Genomic DNA, 19,500 nt, shown 5'->3' with positions numbered 1-19,500 from the left:
CCTCTGCTCCAAGGAAAATAGCCCCAGCCTATCCAATCCCTTCTCATAACTAAAACTCTCCAGCCCAGGCAACATCCTGGTAGATGTCCTGTGCACTCTCTCCAGTGCAATCACATCCTTCCTATAATGCAGATTCCAGAACTGCATGTAATACTCTAGCTGTGGCCTAACCAGTGTTTTATACAGTTCCAGCATAATCTCCCTGCTCTTATATTCTATGCCTCGGCTAATAAAGGCAAGTATCCCATATGCCTTCTTAACCACCTTATCTATCTGTCCCGCTAACTTAAGGGACCGGTGAACATGCACACCAAGGTCCCTCTGATCCTTGGTACTTCCCAGGGTCCTACATTCATCGTGTATTCCCGTGCCTTGTTTGTCCTGCCCAAGTACATCACCTCACACTTATCCGGATTAAATTCCATTTGCCACTGATCACCCATCTGACCAGCCCGACTATATCCTCCTGCAATCTAAGGTTATCCTCTTTGCTATTTATCACCTGACCAATTTTTGTAACATCCACGAACTTACTGATCAACACTCTTACATTTAAGTCTAAATCATTTATATATACCACAAATAGCAAGGGACTCAACATCGATCTCTGTGGAACCCCACTGGACACAGGCACCCAGTCACAAAAACATCCCTTGACTATCACCCTCTGCTTCCTGCCGCTCAGCCAATTCTGGATCCAATTTGCCAAATTGCCTTGGATCCCATGGGCTCTTACCTTCGTTATCAGTTTTCTATGTGGGACTTTATCAAAAGCTTTGCTGAAGTAGCCTTGACAAAGTAGCCTGTCATTGTATTACTAACTGGAGTTTTGGCAGCACCATCTGTACATGGCAATAAGAGACATAGATCTTTTTGCTGGCTGTATGGGAGACAGTCAGATCAGCAACTGCCTTCAGGCTCATGTTTACACTGAGATTCATTGCCCTTCATGTTGCTTGGCATTTCTTAATCCCTGTGCCTTCAGCCTACAGTAGAGATGGTAGGGTCTTCCAAAGACTTTGAATTTATTTGTGACCCTATTGTGATCCAGCCTTTTCATTATCACTTGTACGCAGGTAAACCTATACACTTGTACATAATTATGTATTCAGACTGAAGCTGGGAATTTGGGATATTCATCATTCTTGTAGATTAGCGCCCATTAACCATTTAGAACTGACACATGCCAGTACATGTAAATCAATCCCACTGCAGCAGGAAAGCCAGCCTTCTAGATCCAGAGTGCTATTGACAGGGGGCATTCTGTCCAATGGTTCAGAAAACAGTGAAAAACCCAAATCACACTAGCAGAGGCTGTATGTACCAATCAAAATGATTTTCCTTTTTCTTTCATGAAATATCAATAGTGCTGACGGGCAGCATTTCTTGCTCGTTCCAATTGCCCTGAAGAAGGTGGTGGTGAGCTTCCTTCTTGAACTGCTGCACACCATTTGTGCTGTTAGGAAGGGAATTCCAGGATTTTGATCCAGCGACAGCGAAGGAACGACGATATACTTCCAAGTCAGGATGATGAGAGACTTGGGGCATCTGCTGCCCTTGTCCTTCTAGGTGACAGAGGTTGTGGATTTGGAAGGTGCTGTCGAAGGAGCCTTGGCGAGTTACTGCAGTGCATCTTGTAAATGGTACACAATGCTGCCACTGTGTACTGATGACGGAGGGAGTGAATGCTTAAGGTGGTGGACCGGGGGCCGAGCAAGCAGGAGAGTTTCCTGACTTATGCTTTGCAGATGATGGACAGGCTTTAGGAAGACAAGAGATGAGTTACTCACCTCAGTATCCCTGCCACTGAGCTGCTCTTCAGCCACAGTATTTATATGGCTGGTCCAGTTCAGTTTCTGTCAATGGTAACCACCAGGATGTTAATGGTGGATGATTCAGCAATGGCACTGAATATTAAGGGGAGATGGTTAGATTCTCTCTTGTTGGAGATAGTCATTTTAGCACTTCTGAGGCCCAAATATCACTTGCCATTTACCAGCCTAAACCCGAGTGTCATCTAGGTCTTGATGCATGTGGACACGGACTGCTTCAGTATCTGAGGAGTCATTAATGATTCTGAGCACTGTGCAATGGTGAGCGAACACCCCCACTTCTGATCTCATTGAAGCAGCAGCTGAAGGCGCTTGGACCTGTGACACTATCCTAAGGAACCCCTGCAGCGTTCTCTTGGGATTGAGATGATTGGCCTCGCAAGAACCATAACCATCTTCCTTTGTGTCAGGTATGACTCCAAAAGTGGAGACTTTCCCCCTTTTTTCCCCACTGACTTCAATCTTGCTAGGATTCCTTGATGCCACATTTGGTCAAATGCTGCCCTGGCGTCAAGGGCAATCACTCTCACCTCGTGTGGAATTCTTTACCACAGAGGACTGTAGAGGTTCGGTTGTTAAGTATATTCAAGGCTGAGATAGACAGATTTTTAATCAATAAGGGAATCAAGGGTTATGGGGAAAAGGCAGGATAGTAAAGTTGAGCGTTATCAGATCATCTATGATCTCATTGAATGGAGGAGCATACCCTATGGGCTGAATGGCCCACTTCAGGTCTTGCATCTTATGGTCTTTCGTGCCTCTGCTGTGAGTCCAACACCATTAACTATCACAGATCAACAACAAATGTCTTAATTTTCTATTGTAATTAGCAGAGCAGCGAGAGTTTAGTGCCACAATCCACCAGAATTTCCAATCTTGTCAATGCCAGTAGTGGCTGAGGAGCATATAAACATATGGTTGGAAAATGTATTCATGTAGCTTCAATTCAAGTGCAAACATACATCAATTTCCTGGGTGCAGGCAGTGGCATGGGATGTTACCTGTGCAAGTTTCCTGAATGATATTATAGAAGAAACCCTTTGGACTGTACAGGTAACATCCGGCTGCGATGCCCACTCCTGGGGAATCAATGTAGTCCGGCGTTACCCAAATGAGTTTCTCCTAAATAATATATTTATATATATTAAAAGCCTGGAGGCAGCATCCGCCTATTAACTCCACAATTTGACTTATGTCGTATCTTATCAATGTAAACATCAGACAATTGGCATCTTTCAAGAATTGAATGAAGTCATTCCAGCTAAGCGTGCGAGGCTGGAAGATTGATAACAGCAAAATTGGTTTCACATGTTCATAAACTATTTTAAGAATTAGTAGTGTACTATGGCTGCATTGCCCACTGTCCTTTCAAAGTGAACTTTCTCCAGATTGATATTTAATCTAGTGCCCTGGTGGTGCCACCAGCTTGTTGTGGGGAAGCTGGATATACCAATTTGTGGTCTGGAGATTCTGATGACTTTATATTTGAAGCTGATACCAGCCAACTGATGAGACTTCTGTACAGGAATACTAGCACTGCACTAGATCAATCAGGAAACAGCTTTAGCACTACAGGGTGGAAATCTCCCTGCCAGCAGTAAGGGTGCAAGCGAATTGAGTCTGTAAGTGTCTCAACCCAGCTGCTTAGAGGTGTGAGTTAACAACAACAAACTGCACATACTTAAGTCCACCCAGTAAGTGCATTTAGCAATTGGGTAATGTGTTACATATTTTCAATGAAACATTGTACAACTGAAATAATCAAATATCAGCCAAGCAGCACATACTAACCTAGCTATTAAATAATCCACACGCAGTCTCAGCACCTTCTGCAGAATACTGGAATCTCGGATGAGATGTCGGAGGGCACGAAGACCAGCTGCACGCACCTCTTTAGCTTCATTTAACAATGCTAATCGCAAACTGTATAAGAGGACAAAATATTTATGAAGGAAGGAAGAACAAGCATATTCACAGTACCTTCAGCACTTCATAGGCAATGAGTCACTTTTGAATGTGGTCACTACTTTTTTGAAGGGAAATGCAGCAATGGAATTGTGTGCAACAAGCTGCCACAAGCAGCGAATGGGGCAACTGACCAGATCTCCAATTAGGTTTCTCCTCCTGCCACAGTACCGAAACAGCAATTACAAACATACAAATTAGAAGGAGTAGGCCACTCAGCCCCTCAAGCCTGCTCTGCCATGGCTGATTTGATTTTAACCTCAACTCCGCATTCCTGCCTACCCCTGATAACCTTTCACCCTCTTGCTCATCAAGAATATACCTCTGCCTTAAAAATATTCAAAGATTCTGCCACCACCACCTTTTGAGGAAGAGAGTTCCAAAGACTCATGACCCTTAGAAAAAAATTTCTCCTCATCTATGTCTTAAATGTCAGACGCCTTATTTTTAAACCGTGACCCCTAGTTCTAGATTCTTCCACAAGAGGAAACATCCACCCTGTCAAGACCCCTCAGGATCTTATGTTTCAATCAAGTCGCCAGTGGACACAAATCTAGCCTGTCCGACCTTCCCTCACAAGACAACGTGGCCATTCCAGGTATTAGTCCTGTAAACCTTCTCTGAACTACTTGTAACACAATTACATCTTTCCTTAAATAAGGAGAGCAATACTGTACACAATACTCCAGATGTGGTCTCACCAATGCCCTGTATAACTGAAGCATAACCTCCCTATTCTTGCATTCAATTCCCCTCACAATAAACGATAATATTCTATTTGCTTTCCCAATTACTTGCTGTACCTGCATACTAATCTTTTGCGATTCATGCACTAGGGCACTGAGATCCCTCTGCATCACAGAGCTCTACAATCTCTCAATTAGGATAATCTGTTTCTTTTTATTCTTCCTGCCAAAATGGACCATTTCACATTTTCCCACATTATACTCCATTTGCCAGAACTTCGTCTAACCTATCTATCCTTTTGAAAAAGCAAAATCCTGCAGGTGCTGGAAATCTGAAACAAAAACAAAAATAGCTGAAAAAACTCAGCAGGTCCAACAGCATCTGCAGAGGGGAGCACAGTCAATGTTGAGTCCGTACGACTCCTCATCAGAATATGAGTTTTTCCAGCTATTTTTGTTTTTAATATCCTTTTGTAGCCTCCTTACAACCTCTTCACAACTTACTTTCCCACCTGTTTCATCAGCAAATTTAGCAACCATACCTTCAGTTCATTCATTCAAGTCATTTATATAAACTGTAAAGAGTTGAGGCCCAGCACTTATCCTTGTGGCACACCAGTTGTCACATCTTGTCAACCAGAAAATTACCTATTTTTGCCTATTGTTTCCTGTTATGTAGCCAATCTTCTACCCATGCCAATATGTTACCCCCTGCATCATGAGCTTTAATATTCCCCAATAACCTTTGATATGGCACTTTATCAACTGACTTCTGGAAATCTAAGTACAGTACATCCAGTGGTTCCCCTTCATCCACAGCACATTACTTCTTCAAAGAACTCCAATAAGTTGGTCAAACATTATTTCTCTTGCACAAAACCATGTTGACTCTGCCTCATTAATTTATCCAAGTGCCCTGTTATAACGTCTTTAATAATAGCTTCCAACATTTTCCCTATGGGGCGTGTTAAGCTAACTGGCCTATAGTTTCCTGCTTTCTGTCTCCCTCCCATTTTGAATAAATGAGTTACATTAGCTTTTTTCAACACATCAACTATATCACTAGCCACTTCTTTTAAGACCCTGTGATGAAATCCATCAGGACCCCAGGAACTTGTCAACCCACAACCCATCAACAATTTGCTAAGTACTACTTCCCTGGTGATTGTAATTTTGACTTCCTCCCTTCCAATTCCTGATTTAATAATTTCTGGTGTGTTAGTGAAGGCCAATGCAAAAATACTGGTTCAATTCAACTGCCTACTTACTATAGGACCAACACTCTAACTCTTTTTAAAAATATCTATAGAAATTCTTACCATCTGTCTTTATAGCTCCAGTTAACTTTCTCTCGTACTCCAATTTTTCCTTCTTATTAATCTTTTAATTATTCTTTGTTGCTTTTTGTATTCTGTCCTGCCTTTTGACCTGCCACCCATCTTTGTGCAATATATGCTTTTTCTTTAAGTTTGAGACTAACTAACATTTTAATTAACCACGGATGATAGGTCCTCCCATTGGAAATTCTCTCGTTGGAACATATGTATTGTGTGTGTTCTGAAATATCCTCTTCATCTGCATTAACCTATCTCTTAATCTAAATTGACAGTTCACTTTCACTAGCTATGCTTTCATAATTGCCCTTATTTAAGTTTAAAATATTAGATTTAGACCGACTCTTCTCTCCCTCAAATGAATATAAAATTCAATCATATTATGAACACTGCTACCTAAATGTGCCTTCACTATGAGGTCATTAATTAATTCCATCTCGTTGGTCAATACTAAGCGTAGGTAGTACAGCCTACTCTGATTGGTAGCAGAACATGCTGTTCTAAGAAACTGTAAATTCCTCATCTAGGCTACCTTTGCCAATTTGCTTTTTCCAGTCTAAATGTAGAATAAAATCCCCCATGATAATCGAGGTACCCTTCTGACAAGCTTCCATTATTTCTTTGATAACCCATTCTACTGTGTAGTTACTGTTAGGTTACCTGTACACCACTCCCACAAGTGACTTCTTGCCTTTATCATTCTTCATCTCTCCCAAACAGCTTCTATATCCTGGTTTCCCGAACTTAAGTCATCCCACTATAGTGCGCTAATATCATCTTTAAATAACATAGCCACCCCTCCACCTTTTCCTAGCTTCCTGTCCTTCTGAATGTGACATAGCCTTCAAAGTTCAGGTGCCAATCTATGTCACCCTGCAGCCTTGTCTCTGTAATGGCTATTAGATCATACTTGCTTATCTCAATTTGCTTTCTCAATTAATCTGTTTTGTTTCAAATGCTACGTGCATTCAAATGCAAGGACTTATTGTCCATTTATTAGTTCTGTACCCTCTAGCTTTATCTGCTGATTTAATCTTAAGATTTGTACTCTGTCCCTCCCTGTCACGGTCAGTTTAATATTCCCACATTAATAACTTCCCCTCTTGCCTTGCCTATGCTCTTTGATTTACCAAATCTTCCCAAATTTGATCCCTTGCTCCCAGTATTTAGTTTAAAAGCCTCTCTACTTCGCTAGTTATGAGGCTCGCAAGAACGCCAGTCCAATGTTAGAACAATATCTACAAGGACTATATTTTCTTTTAAAATTTGGAAGGACATTTGGACACTTGGGAGTGTTTTTTTTTAAAAAAGGTCATAAGTTCAGCTTGAACTGGAGCAAGCATCCCTTTTCAAAGAAATCACATGACGTCAGCTAAATGACCAGCATGGTAACTGTGGAGGAGAGCTATTAGTTTATTTGAACTACAATCACTTTAACTGATGAAAAAAACTGTTTTAATGGAAAAGACCTGGTGATTTACTGGAAATCACTTGAGAAAGGAGCTTTATGTTTTGAACTTAGAGGGCTACAGCACAGAAAAATGCCCTTCGGCCCATCGAGTCCACGCCAGTCAAACAAGTACTTAACTATTATAATCCCATTTTCTAGCACTACACTCATAGCCTTGTATCCCATGGCATCACAAGTGCACATCCAAATACTTCTTAAATGTTAGAAGGGTTTCTGCCTCTACCACCCTTTCAGGCAATGAGTTCCAGGTTCCCACCACCCTCTGGGTGAAAGAATTCTTCCTCACATCCTCTCTGAACCTCCTGCCCCTTACCTTAAATCAATGCCCCCTGGTTATTGATCCCTCCACCAAGGGGAAAAGTTCCTTTCTGTCTCTCTGCCCCTCATAATTTTATACACCTCAATCATGTCCTCCCTCAATCTCCTTGCTCCAAGGAACATAGCCCCAGTCTATCCAATCTCTCCTCATAACTAAAACTTTCCAGCCCAGGCAACATCCTGGTAAATCTCCTCTGCACTCTTCTACTACAATCACATCCTTCCGATAATGCGGATTCCAGAACTGCACATAGTACTCTAGCTGTGACCTAGCCAACTTTTTATACAGCTCCAGCATAATCTCCCTGCCCTTGTATTCTATGCCTCAGCTAATAAAGGCAAGTATCCCATATGCCTTATAAGCTTCCTTATCATTCTTTCCAAGATGACAACAGGGTCTGAGATTAGTCTACATGACCTTTCTAGTCAGGATGGGTCAGCACCACACATGGCAGAGCATTTAACCAGAGCTTAATATTAATTTACCAGACATCAAACCCTTGTTTTGAACTCAGTTGGTAATGAGCTGAGAAGGGGAAAAGCTGTCCAGCTCTTGCTGTCCTTGTCTTGCTGGAAATCGTGTGGTTCAGTATCCAGCCAGGGATCCTCATCTCAGGGGAACTCGTATTTGGAAATCAGAGACACTGAGATGGGAAGGATTGATCTGGCTCTGTTTTCCACCACGCAGAAGCTCCATCGGTGACAGCCTCCAGACATCGACTGGGACTAGTGACCCAGCCTCACAACAGGGAGCAGCAGATCGAAAGCGTCAGAACGCTGCAAACTTTATCCCTTTTATAAAGTTTTTTTCTTCAACTGCCCATCTCTGCAGAGACCCTATTTGTTTGTTCCTTGTGTGCACATGTGCTGGGGAATTTTAAAAGGCTAGATAGTTACACTTCCAGATTACAAATTGTATGTTAACCAGTTTTTGCAATTTAAAAAAGAGGTTTCATTTTACAACAAGTCAATCATTCTGAGTTTATTGAAAGAAGCCTAGTTAAAGTTGCTTTTATTCTCGGTCTAACAGTAGCAAAGGTAAATAATTGGCCACTTTGGTAAGTCAGTTAAGCACTTACACTAATGGTACGATCTGTGGAGTTCTGGGGCTAGAAAAACTGTGCACTCCTCCCATCCTGGTCTTAACATGGATTGGGGGCTCTTGTGGGATATTTGAAATGTGGACAACGGGCAATTTGACGCGGAATAATAATGAATGGTAAAGGATAAAAGGACAGATGCTAGGTGCTTCTACATTAGTAAACCAAAATGGTTTTGGAAGTTGCTTCTAGAGATGGATGGTTGACATAAAGTAAGCAAGACTAAGCTATTGGGATTGGTGGATCAGCTGAAGTTTGAATTAACTGTAGGGGCGAGGAAAACAGACAAATAGTTGAGGTAATAGCACAGCGTTTGAAATTGGCAGGTATACAAGTGAGAACACATTCTCCTGGAGGCGAGTCAATTGATTTAGCTGGGATTCAGTTGAAAATAAAGCAGCTTGAACACGAAAAGGAAATGAAAAAGCTTGCACTTGACCAGAGAGAGGAGTTAGCAAGGGAGGAAAGTGAGAGGGAACAAGAAAAGGAATACCAGCTTAAAAGGCTGGAATTTAAAAAGGAGGATTCAGGTGCTGAGGAAAGTTCTGATGACGAAAAAGCTACCTCCAACCCAAAGCCCAGTGAGGAGATGTTTAAATTTGTCCAAGCCCGTCCAAAGTTTGAGGAAAGGGGTGTAGAAGCATTCTTTATTTCATTTGAGAAGGTAGCTAAGCAAATGAAGTGGCCAAAAGAAATCTGGCCACTTCTCCTACAGAGTAGGTTGGTGGGTAGAGCTCATGAGTTTTATGTATCATTTTCAGAAGAGGTTTCTGTGGATTAAGATACATTAAAGGCATATGAGTACATCCCTGAGGTGTACAGGCAGAAATTTCAAAACATAAGGAAACAGCCTGGGCAAACCTATATTGAATTTGAGAGGGTAAACAAAGCAATTTTGAACATGGGATATAGGCACTAAAGGTAGATGCAACATCTGAAGCTCTTAGGGAAATAATTCTCCTAGAAGAATTTAAAAATTCACTTTCTCCATTAGTTAGGACCCCTGTTGAAGGTCAAAGGGTTGCAACAGCTAGACAAGCAGTGGAGCCATAAATCCAAAATCTTTTTCCGTCACCCCCAAATCCGAGAAGGGTAGAAGATGAGAATGTGAAAGGAAGGCAAGTAGCCAGGGAAGAGAAGAAACAGCTGGGGATACCCCAGAAATTCCCCCCTCAGAGCAGAAAGCAAGGGGCTGAGGGTGGAAGTGATATCTGAAGGCCCAAGTGTTTCCATTGTAACAATGTGGGACACGCTCGTGCAGACTGCTGGAAATTGCATAGAATAATATGGAACTTCTTGGGGCATGTAGGGGTGAGTCAGGAAAAGGAGTCCCTGACTGAAAATACAACAGCTCAAGTCGTAGTGTTAACTATAACTATGAAACCAAGCGTGAACACTGCTAAGAGTTCAGGAGAGGTGAATAAGATACATGAGAGTTATAAAGAATTTTTGTCGAGAGGAAAAATATCTCTTATCCCTCAAACGAGACATCTAAACCTATAACTCTTTTGCTGAGGAAAGACATAACTTTCCCCCTAGAAAGCGCATTAAAAGTCAAAGTTTTAATAAATGGTTATAAAAACAAAAAAATTGCGGATGCTGGAAATCCAAAACAAAAACAGAATTACCTGGAAAAACTCAGCAGGTCTGGCAGCATCGGCAGAGAAGAAAAGAGTTGACGTTTCGAGTCCTCATGACCCTTCGACTCTCGCAAGTTCTGTCGAAGGGTCATGAGGACTCGAAACGTCAACTCTTTTCTTCTCCGCCGATGCTGCCAGACCTGCTGAGTTTTTCCAGGTAATTCTGTTTTTGTTTTTAATAAATGGTACTGGCAGGGGGCATATACTCATACCTTTGCACCAGGTGCACTTGGAATGTGACCTAATATCTGGGTCAGTGATGGTAGTTGTTGTTCAGCAGTTACCCATAGATGGAGTTTACTTACCCCTGGGATATGATTTAGCGAGAGTGAAGGTAGTAGCTTCTCTCATAATTACAGAAAGCCCAAGTGAGGTTAAAGAGACGGAGCAGCAACAGGAAGGCTTCCAGGAATTTTTCCTTCGTGTGCGATGACCAGAGCAATGGCTAAGCAAAGTCCATCATTGAAGGTCAAAGCGATACCACAGACAGATACTTGGCTAGCCGAAACTTTCTATAAAAGCTAAGATAATCCGAAAGAGGCTCAACAAGCCGATCCGAAGTTAAATAAGATAACACAATCAGCCCAAACTGAAGCTGAAGCAATTCCAGAATGGTTTATTAAAAAAATGGAGTACTAATGAGGAGCTGGTGGCCTCCTCACAGACCAGCAGATAGAGTGGATGGTTTTCATCAGGTAGTGGTATGGCCCAAATATTGTAACGAGATATTATGGATAGTGCATGAAATTCCTGTGGCAGGACACATAAGGATACGGAAAACTCAAGCGCAGATAAACCGGCAGATTTCCTGGCCAGGCCTTCATAAGCACATGGTGCAGTTTGTAAAACATGCCATATGTGCCAGATGGTAGGAAAAACACAACGTACAATCAAACTGGCACCCTTAATTCCCATACCAGTTTTTCAGGAACCATTTAGCAGAGGGTTGGTGACTGTGTGGGACCGTTACCAAATTCGAAAGCAGGACACCAGTATACCCTTACTATTGTGGATATGACCAAGGAATGGCCTCTGGAAATAGAGTTAAGAACAATTTTAGCTAAAGTAGCAGTACAGAAGTTCATCCAATTTTTCACTCAATATGGATTACCGGTAGAGATCCAATCGGACCAAAGTTCCAATCCTTTGACTAAAAATTTTTCAAAACATGAGTAGTTTGGGTATGAAACAATTAAAGTCCACAGCGTATCATCCACAGACACAAGGAGCTTTAGAGAGGTTCCATCAACCTCTCAAAGAAATGCTTAAAGCATACGATAAAGGCAAAATACTGCAGATGCTGAAAATCTGAAACAAAAACCAAAAAATGCTGGAAAAACTCAGGTCTGACAGCATCTGTGGAGAGAAAGACAGAGTTAATGCTCCGAGTCCGTATGACTCTTCTTCAGAGATAAAGGGAAGCAGAAATGTGGTGAAATGTATACTGTTTAAGGGGGTGCTGGATAAAAGGCCAGTGATAGGTGGAGGCTAAGGAGAGATTGCAAAAGATGTTATAAACAAAAGGTCAAAGATATGTTAATGGTAGTGGTACTGGCTGAAGGAGGTGCTAATGGTGAAATTAAGAGTAGAAAGCAGAATGTGATAATGGCTGGACCAGGGTAAGCACTCTGGAAAGAACAACATGAGCAAGTGACAGATGGCCCTAGTGGGGGTGGGGTGGGGGGGAAAAAATAGAAAAGCTGGGGATAAAACAATGAATAAAAATTGAAATAAATTTTAAAAATAATAATAAAGTGGAATAAAAAATAAAAAATATTGAAAAAAAGGGATCAAAAAGGGGCGAGGATGGAGGAGAGTGTTCATGGCTTGAAGTTGTTGAACTCAATGTTAAGTCCAGAAGGCTGTAAAGTGCCTAATTGAGATGAGATGCTGTTCCTCCAGTTTGCGTTGAACTTCAGTGGAACAATGCAGCAGGCCAAGGACAGACATGTGAGCATGAGAGCAGGGTGGTGTGTTGAAATGGCAAGCGACAGGGAGGTCTGGTATGTGCTTGTGGACAGACTGAAAGTATCCACAAAGCAGCTGCCCAGTCTGCGTTTGGTCTCTCCAATGTAGAGGAAACCGCATTGGAAGCAGCGAATGCAGTAGGCCAAATTGAGGGAAGTGCAGGTAAAATGCTGATTCACTTGAAAGGAGTGTTTGGGCCCTTGGACGGTGAGGAGGGGGGTGCAAATAAAGGGGCAGGTGTCGCACCTTCTGTGATTACATGGGAAGGTGCCATGCAAGGGGGTTGAGGCATTGGGGGCGATGGAAGAGTGGACCAGTGTGTCCTGGAAGGAATGGTCTCTACAGAATGCCGATGGGGGCGGGGGGGTTGGTGGTGAAGGACAGTTGTGCTTGGCCATGGCATCATGCTGGAGTTGGCAGAAATGGTGGAGGGTGATCCTTTGAATGCAGAAGCTTGTGGGGTGAAAAGTGAGGACAAGGGGTCTATTATGGGTCTGGGAAGGAGGGGAAGGTGTGAGGGCAGAGGCATAGAAGATGGGTGGAACATGGTTGAGAGCCCTGACAGCCACAGTGGGTGGGAAACGTCGGTTAAGGAAGGGAGACATGTCAGAAGCACTGTTTTGGAAAGTGGCATCATTGGAACAGGTGTGACGGAGGTGAAGGAACTGAGGGGATGGGATGGAGTTCTTACAGGAAGCAGGGTGTGAGGAGCTGTAGTTGAGGTAGCTGTGGGAGTCAGTGGGCTTGTAATGAATATTGGTGGGCAGAGTATCACCTGAAATTGAGACAGAGGTCAAGGAAGGGAAGGGAAGTGTCAGAGGTGGACCATGAGAAAGTGATGGAGGAATGGAAATTGGAAGCAAAATTAATAATTTTTTTCCAGGTCTAGAGGAGAGGATGAAGCAGCACCGAAACAGTCACCGATGTACCAAAGAAAGAGTTGTGGGAGGGGGCCTGAGTAGGACTGGAACAAGGAATGTTCCACATAGCCCATAAAGAAACAGGCATAACTGGGGCCCATGGGGTACCCAAAGCCACACCTTTTATTTGGAAGAGTTCAACAACTTCACACCATAAGAACATGAACTCCCTCGTCCATCGTCACCCCTTTATGATCCGCTTTTTTCAATATTCATTTTTATTTTTTAATTTCCATTTTTTCCTGCTTATTTCATTAAAAAAAAATTATTTCCATTTTTATTCATTGTTTTATCCCCAGCTTTTAGGCTATTTCTGATTTTTTTCCCCATCACCGTCCCCTCCCCATCCCCACTAGGGCCATCTGTCGCTTGCTCATGTTGTTCTTTCCAGGGTGCTTACCCTGGTCCGGCCATCATCACATTCTGCTTTCTACTCTTAATGTCACCATTAGCACTTCCTTCAGCCAGTACCAGCATCTTAACACCCTTTTGGCCTTTTTTTTTTTAAAATGACATCTTTTGTAATCTCTCCTTTGCCTGCACCTATCACTGGCCTTCTATACAGCTTCACCTGTTCCACCCCCTTAAACAGTATATATTTCACCACATTTCTGCTTCCCTTTAGCTCTGATGAAGAGTCATACGGACTTGAAACGTAACCTCTGTCTTTCCGTTCAATGATTAAAGCTTATTGTCATGAATATCCCCATGATTGGGACAAAGGACTGGGCCTTCTTTTATTTGCCACCCGAGATTCACCAAATGAATCTACCAGGTTAAGGCCTTTTGAATTAATTTATGGACATGAAATAAGAGGTCCTCTGAAATTAATCAAAGAAGGTTTTTAGGACAGAGGAACAAATTAGATTATACGTCTGTGTTCCAGGAACAGCTTACAGAAGCCTGCAAAGTGACTCAAGGACATCTTAAAGTTTCTCAAACAAAGATGGAGGAATGGGCAGATAGGCAAACTGTAACCCAAACATTACAACCAGAAGATGAAGTGTTAGTCTTATTGCCTTTATGGGGGAACCTCTGAAAGCATGGTTCAGTGGTTCACACAATGTAATTAAGAGAGTTGGTAAATTATTTGATAGACACCCCAGTTTGTAGGAAAAAAGAATCGGTTGTGTCATATACATATGATAAAACAACACCATCGTATGGAGGAGGAGAAGGAGCAGGTATGTCAGGTGGTAAGCAAAGTGGACGACGAGAGAGACAGTGAGAGTGATGTAGGAGGAGAGTTAGGCAGTTCACAAATTGAACCTCCTACTATCCAGTTAGCTAACACTAAAATATTAGGACAGTTCGACACCATATTTTCATACTTAAAGGACAATGCAAAGATCTAGTGAGGTTACTTACAGAATTTAAAGGAATCTGTAGGGATAAACCAGGGTGTAGAACTTTAGCCATGTATGATGTGGATGTAGGGGAATATTCTCCTATAAAACATCATCCTTAACTTTCAAGTCCAAAGTTGTTTCTTGTTTGCTCAAGTGAAAGCAGAAATTCAATGTGTGTTAGAAAATCACCTAATTGAACCTAGTCAAAGCAGTTGGAGTTCTCCAGTAGTATTACTATCTAAACCTGATAGGCCAACCAGATTCTGCATAAATTATAGAAAGGTTCATGCAGTAACAAAAACAGATTCCTACCCAATCCCTCGTCTAGGAGATTGTATTGACATGGTTGGCATTGTCACATTCCTCACAAAGATAAATTTGTTGAAAGGATATTGACAAATACCTTTAACGTCACAAACTAAGGAGGTGTCAGCTTTTGTCACACCGAATGGGCTATACCAATGTCGAGTGATGCCATTCAGGCTAAAAATTGCTCCAGCCACTTTCCAAAGGTTAATGAAGCAACTTGTACCTAGTGTTCCTAACTGTGAAGTTTACTTGGGTGATGTATTAATTTACAGCAACACTTGGAAGGATAATTTAGAACAATTGGAAACCCTATTTAAACAATTTCAATTGGCAGATGTTGTAATAAACCTTGCCAAGAGTGAGTTCGCAAATGCACAAATAACTTACCTAGGGCATATCATTGGGCAGGGGCAAGTGTTGCCAAGAACAGCAAAAGTATAGGCTTTGACGGAACTCCCTGTCCCTAAAACTAACCAGGAAATTATGAGATATTTAGGGATGTGCGGCTTTGGTCCTAAGTTTGTGCCAAACTTCAATACAATAGCAGCTGCACTAACGGATTTATTACAGAAGAAGAGAGTGCCAGACAGCTTTTGAGAAGCTGAAAGCGATCCCAATGAATGAACTAGTGCTGGCCACCCCCAACTTAAAAGACCCTTCAAGGTGACAATCGATGCTACTGACTTGAGGTGGGTGTGGTCTTATTGCAAGACGATAAAATCAGGCATAGAGAAGCCAGTGGGATACTTTTCTAAAAAAATTAAATTGGCTTGAAAAGAGATAGTTTACGGTAGAAAAGGAAACCTGGGATTGTTACTGGCTCTTAAGCATTTTGAAGTATATATCAGTCATGGCTGTAAAGAAACACTAAGAAATACTAACCATAATCCCTTGGCCTTTGTGGAAAAATTTAAGTGTCAGAATGACAGACTGTTCCAATACAGCCTTATAACTGAAAGATTGTTCACATTGCTGGGAAGAATAATATAATTGCTGATGCACTATCAAGAATGTAATTTTTGTAGAATTATCTGAAAATGAAGAAAATCAGAAAACTGTACAGATTCTGTATAAGGAGTGAATGAATGAGTGTGTGCATTTCAAACAAATGTTTGAAATTTGTTTCATATATCTCTTCCTGTACACTTTGTAATGAAACTCATTTGGAAATGGTATTTCATTTCTTAAGGGCAGAGGCACATTAGAACCATATCTACATGAACTATATTTTCTTTCAAAATTTGGAAGGGAATGGCATTATTTGGGCACTTAGGGGCTGACCTGGATTTTTTTTATTCATTCATGGGATATGGGCTTTGCTGGCTGGTTCAGCATTTAATGCTCGTCCCTAGTTGCCCTTGAGAAGGTGGTGGTGAGCTGCCTTCTTGAACTGCTGCAGACTATGTGGTGTAAGTACACCCACAGTGCTGTTAGGAAGGGAGCACCAGGATTTTGACCCAGCAACAGTAAAGGAACAATGATATATTTCCAAGTCAAGATGTTAAGTGACTTGGAGGGGAACTTCTAGGTGGTGGTTTTTAAACAAAGGTCATAATTTCATCTTGGACTGGAGCAAGCATGCCTTTTCTAAGATATCACATGACGTCAGCTAAATGACCAGCGTGGTAATTGTGGAGGAGAGCCATTTGTTTATTTGAACTGCAATCACTAAGTGATGGAAAAAAAACTGTTCTAAGGGCAACAGCCTGATGATTTACTGGAAATCACCTGATGGAAGAGTTTTATCTTTGGAGCTCAGTTGCGAATGAATGGAGAAGGGTGAAAGCTGCCCAGTTCACATTCTCCTTGCCTTGCTGGAAATCCAGTGTGGTTATCAGTATCCAGCGAGAATCCTCATCTCAGGGAGCTTGTCTGTATTTGGAAACCAGACAGGTTGAGACGAGAAGGATTGATCCAACTCTACTTTCTGCCATGCTGAAGCGCCGTTGGCGAGGGCCTTCAGGCATCTATTGGGACTGGTGATCCATCCTTGCATGAGGGAACACCAGGTTGACAGCATCAAAACTCTGTGAACTTTATCTTTATGACATTTTTTTCTTCAACCGCCCATCTCTTCTGCAGGGACCCTACTTGTTTGCCCTTTCTGTTCATGCATGCAATTTTTAAAAGGGATAGTTACACTTCTAGATTACAAATTGTTGTTAACCAGTTCTCGCAATTTGTTTTTACAAAAAAGTTTTGTTTTACAATAAATTAGTCATGAGAGCTTATTGAAAGAGGCCTGGTCGAAGTTTCTTTTATTCTAGATCTAACAGTAACGAAGGTAAATAATCAGCCATTTTGGTGAGTGAATTAAACATTTACACTAATAGTACGACCTGTGGAGTAGTGGGGCTAGATAAACTGTGCACTCCTTCCATTCCGGTTGTAACGCCCATCCTGGCTCAGGTGTAGACTGTCCCAACGGTACTGCCCCCTTTCCCCAGTACTGGTGCCAGTGCCCCATGAACTGGAACCCACTTCTCCCACATCAGTCTTTAAACCATGCATTCATCTCTCTAATCTGATTTGTCCTATGCCAATTAGCACATGGCTCAGGTAATAATCCAGGGATTACCTTTGAGGTTCTGCTTCTTAATTTGTTGCCTAGCTCTTCATACCAACTATGCAGAACTTCCTTCCTTGTCCTATCTATGTCACTGGGGCCTACATAGACCATGACAACTGGATCTCACCCCCCTCCACCCCCAAATTTCTGCAGCCCTGAGCAGATGTCTCAATCCCTGGCACCAGGCAGGCAACACAGCCTTCTAGACTCTCACTATCCTATGTGACTTTGAAAAAAACAAACTATCCTCTTCATCCGTTCGGACCTGCAGTCTTTGACATAGTTAACATATCATCCTCTTCCTCCACTTCGCCATTCTTGTCCAATTGTGTGGGACTACATGCATGTGGTTCCATTCTGATCAAATCGTAGCCAGACTATCACTTGCAATGATTTCTATTCGCACTCCTGTATCATTACTTCTTGTGCACCCACGGATCTTCTATCATTGCCACCCCGTCTTCTATTTCTCATTTACATGCTACCCCTCAGTGACATCATCTGAAAGCACAGCACTACTTTTCACATTTATGCTCATGACACCTACCTCTACTTCACCACTACTTCTCTCAACCCCTCCACTGTTGTCAAATTATAATACAACTGGCCCAACATACAGTACTGGATGAACAGAAATTTCCTGCAATTAAATATTAGGAAGACTGAAACTACTGCCTTTGCTGCCTATTCCAAAAACCCTGTTCCCTAGCTACCGACTCTATCCCTCTCCCTGACAACTATGATTTCAAAACGTTTGCAAACATGGTGCTGTATTTGGCCCCGAGATGAGCTTATGACCATATGTCCATGCAATCACTAAAGCTGCCTATTTCCACCTTTCTAACATTGCTCATCTCAACTCACCTGCTGCTGTAACCCTCATTCCTGACTTTGCTACCTCAAGACTCAACTATTTCAATGCATTTATAGTAGGTCTCCAATATTCTACCTTCCAAAAGCCTTTCTTGCACCAAGTCCCGTTCACCAATCACCTCTGCTTGCTGATCTACAAAGGCTCCTGTCAAGCAACGCATTGGTTTTAAATTTTCATCTTTGTTTCCAAATCCCTCCATGGCCTCAATTGTGCCCATCTAAGTACGCTCCGCCAGTCACAACTTTCAGATATCTCTGCTCATCAAATTCTGGCTGCTTGGGCATCCTGATTTTCATTCAACCAACATTGGTGGCCTTGTCTTCAGATACCTAGGCCCTAAATTCTGGAATTCCCCCTCTAAACCTTCCAAGTCTCTACCTTGCTTTCTTCCTTTAAGACCCTCCTTAAAACTTCTCTCTTTTGGTCACATGTTTGGCTATCTGCCCCAATATCTCTACGTGGCATGTTGTCTAATTTTGCTTCATAATGCTCCTGAGAACCGCCTTGGGGTATTTTATTATGTTAAAAGGTGCCATATGAATACAAGTTGTAATTGTTAATGTTTTTGGTCATGCTGATTGAGGAATAAATATTGGCTACAGTACCAGGGAATGCCCCATGTGTTCTTCAAATGTACACTTCAACAAATAGATAGGCTTTTAGTTTAATTAATATCTTACCCACCCAAAAGTCAGCTCAAATAATGCAGGGCGTCCTCAGTACCACACTGAAATGTCAGATTACGTTACGTACTTCAATCCTGGAGCAGGGCTTAAACCCAATGACTACCTGACGAGCAGTAATTGCTGCTTAGAAATATTCTTAAAGTTGAAAGTTTACTCAGAAGAGGAAACCCTCTGAACTTGGACAATGCCAATAACCCTCAGCAGTGACAGAAATCATGTGCTTCTACATATCAATCACAAATAACAGGCCTTTACTGAACTTACCATATAATAATTTCTTCATAAGTAAAGCCCAGTTTCTCTTCATAGTGGCCAACATTACAGAGTAACTGTGGAGGAAGAGAGATAGACCATGTTAAATGCAAGTTCAACCAAAACATCAAGATTAAACAGTGTTACTAACTTTATTCCTACTGCATGAAATAGAATATTGCTTGAGGTTCAAACATATGAATGCTGCAGCATGGCACAATGAGACA

General features: G+C 41.9%; 1 protein-coding gene across 3 annotated transcripts in view; it reads right to left on the bottom strand.

Moving 5' to 3' along the window:
- Window positions 1-19,500, bottom strand: part of rictora (RPTOR independent companion of MTOR, complex 2 a) — a 232,197-nt gene that overhangs the window by 110,233 nt on the left and 102,464 nt on the right. For all 3 annotated transcript variants that reach the window (XM_041186007.1, XM_041186005.1, XM_041186006.1), the window contains 2 exons: window positions 19,286-19,350; window positions 3,624-3,755 (listed from right to left, as the gene is read on the bottom strand). In XM_041186007.1, coding sequence (XP_041041941.1) covers window positions 3,624-3,755; window positions 19,286-19,350 — 197 coding nt within the window. The remainder of the gene's footprint in view (window positions 1-3,623; window positions 3,756-19,285; window positions 19,351-19,500) is intronic.

Source organism: Carcharodon carcharias, chromosome 4 (assembly GCF_017639515.1).
Source record: "Carcharodon carcharias isolate sCarCar2 chromosome 4, sCarCar2.pri, whole genome shotgun sequence".
NCBI lineage: Eukaryota > Metazoa > Chordata > Chondrichthyes > Lamniformes > Lamnidae > Carcharodon > Carcharodon carcharias.
This window is presented reverse-complemented; position numbering and strand designations above follow the sequence as displayed.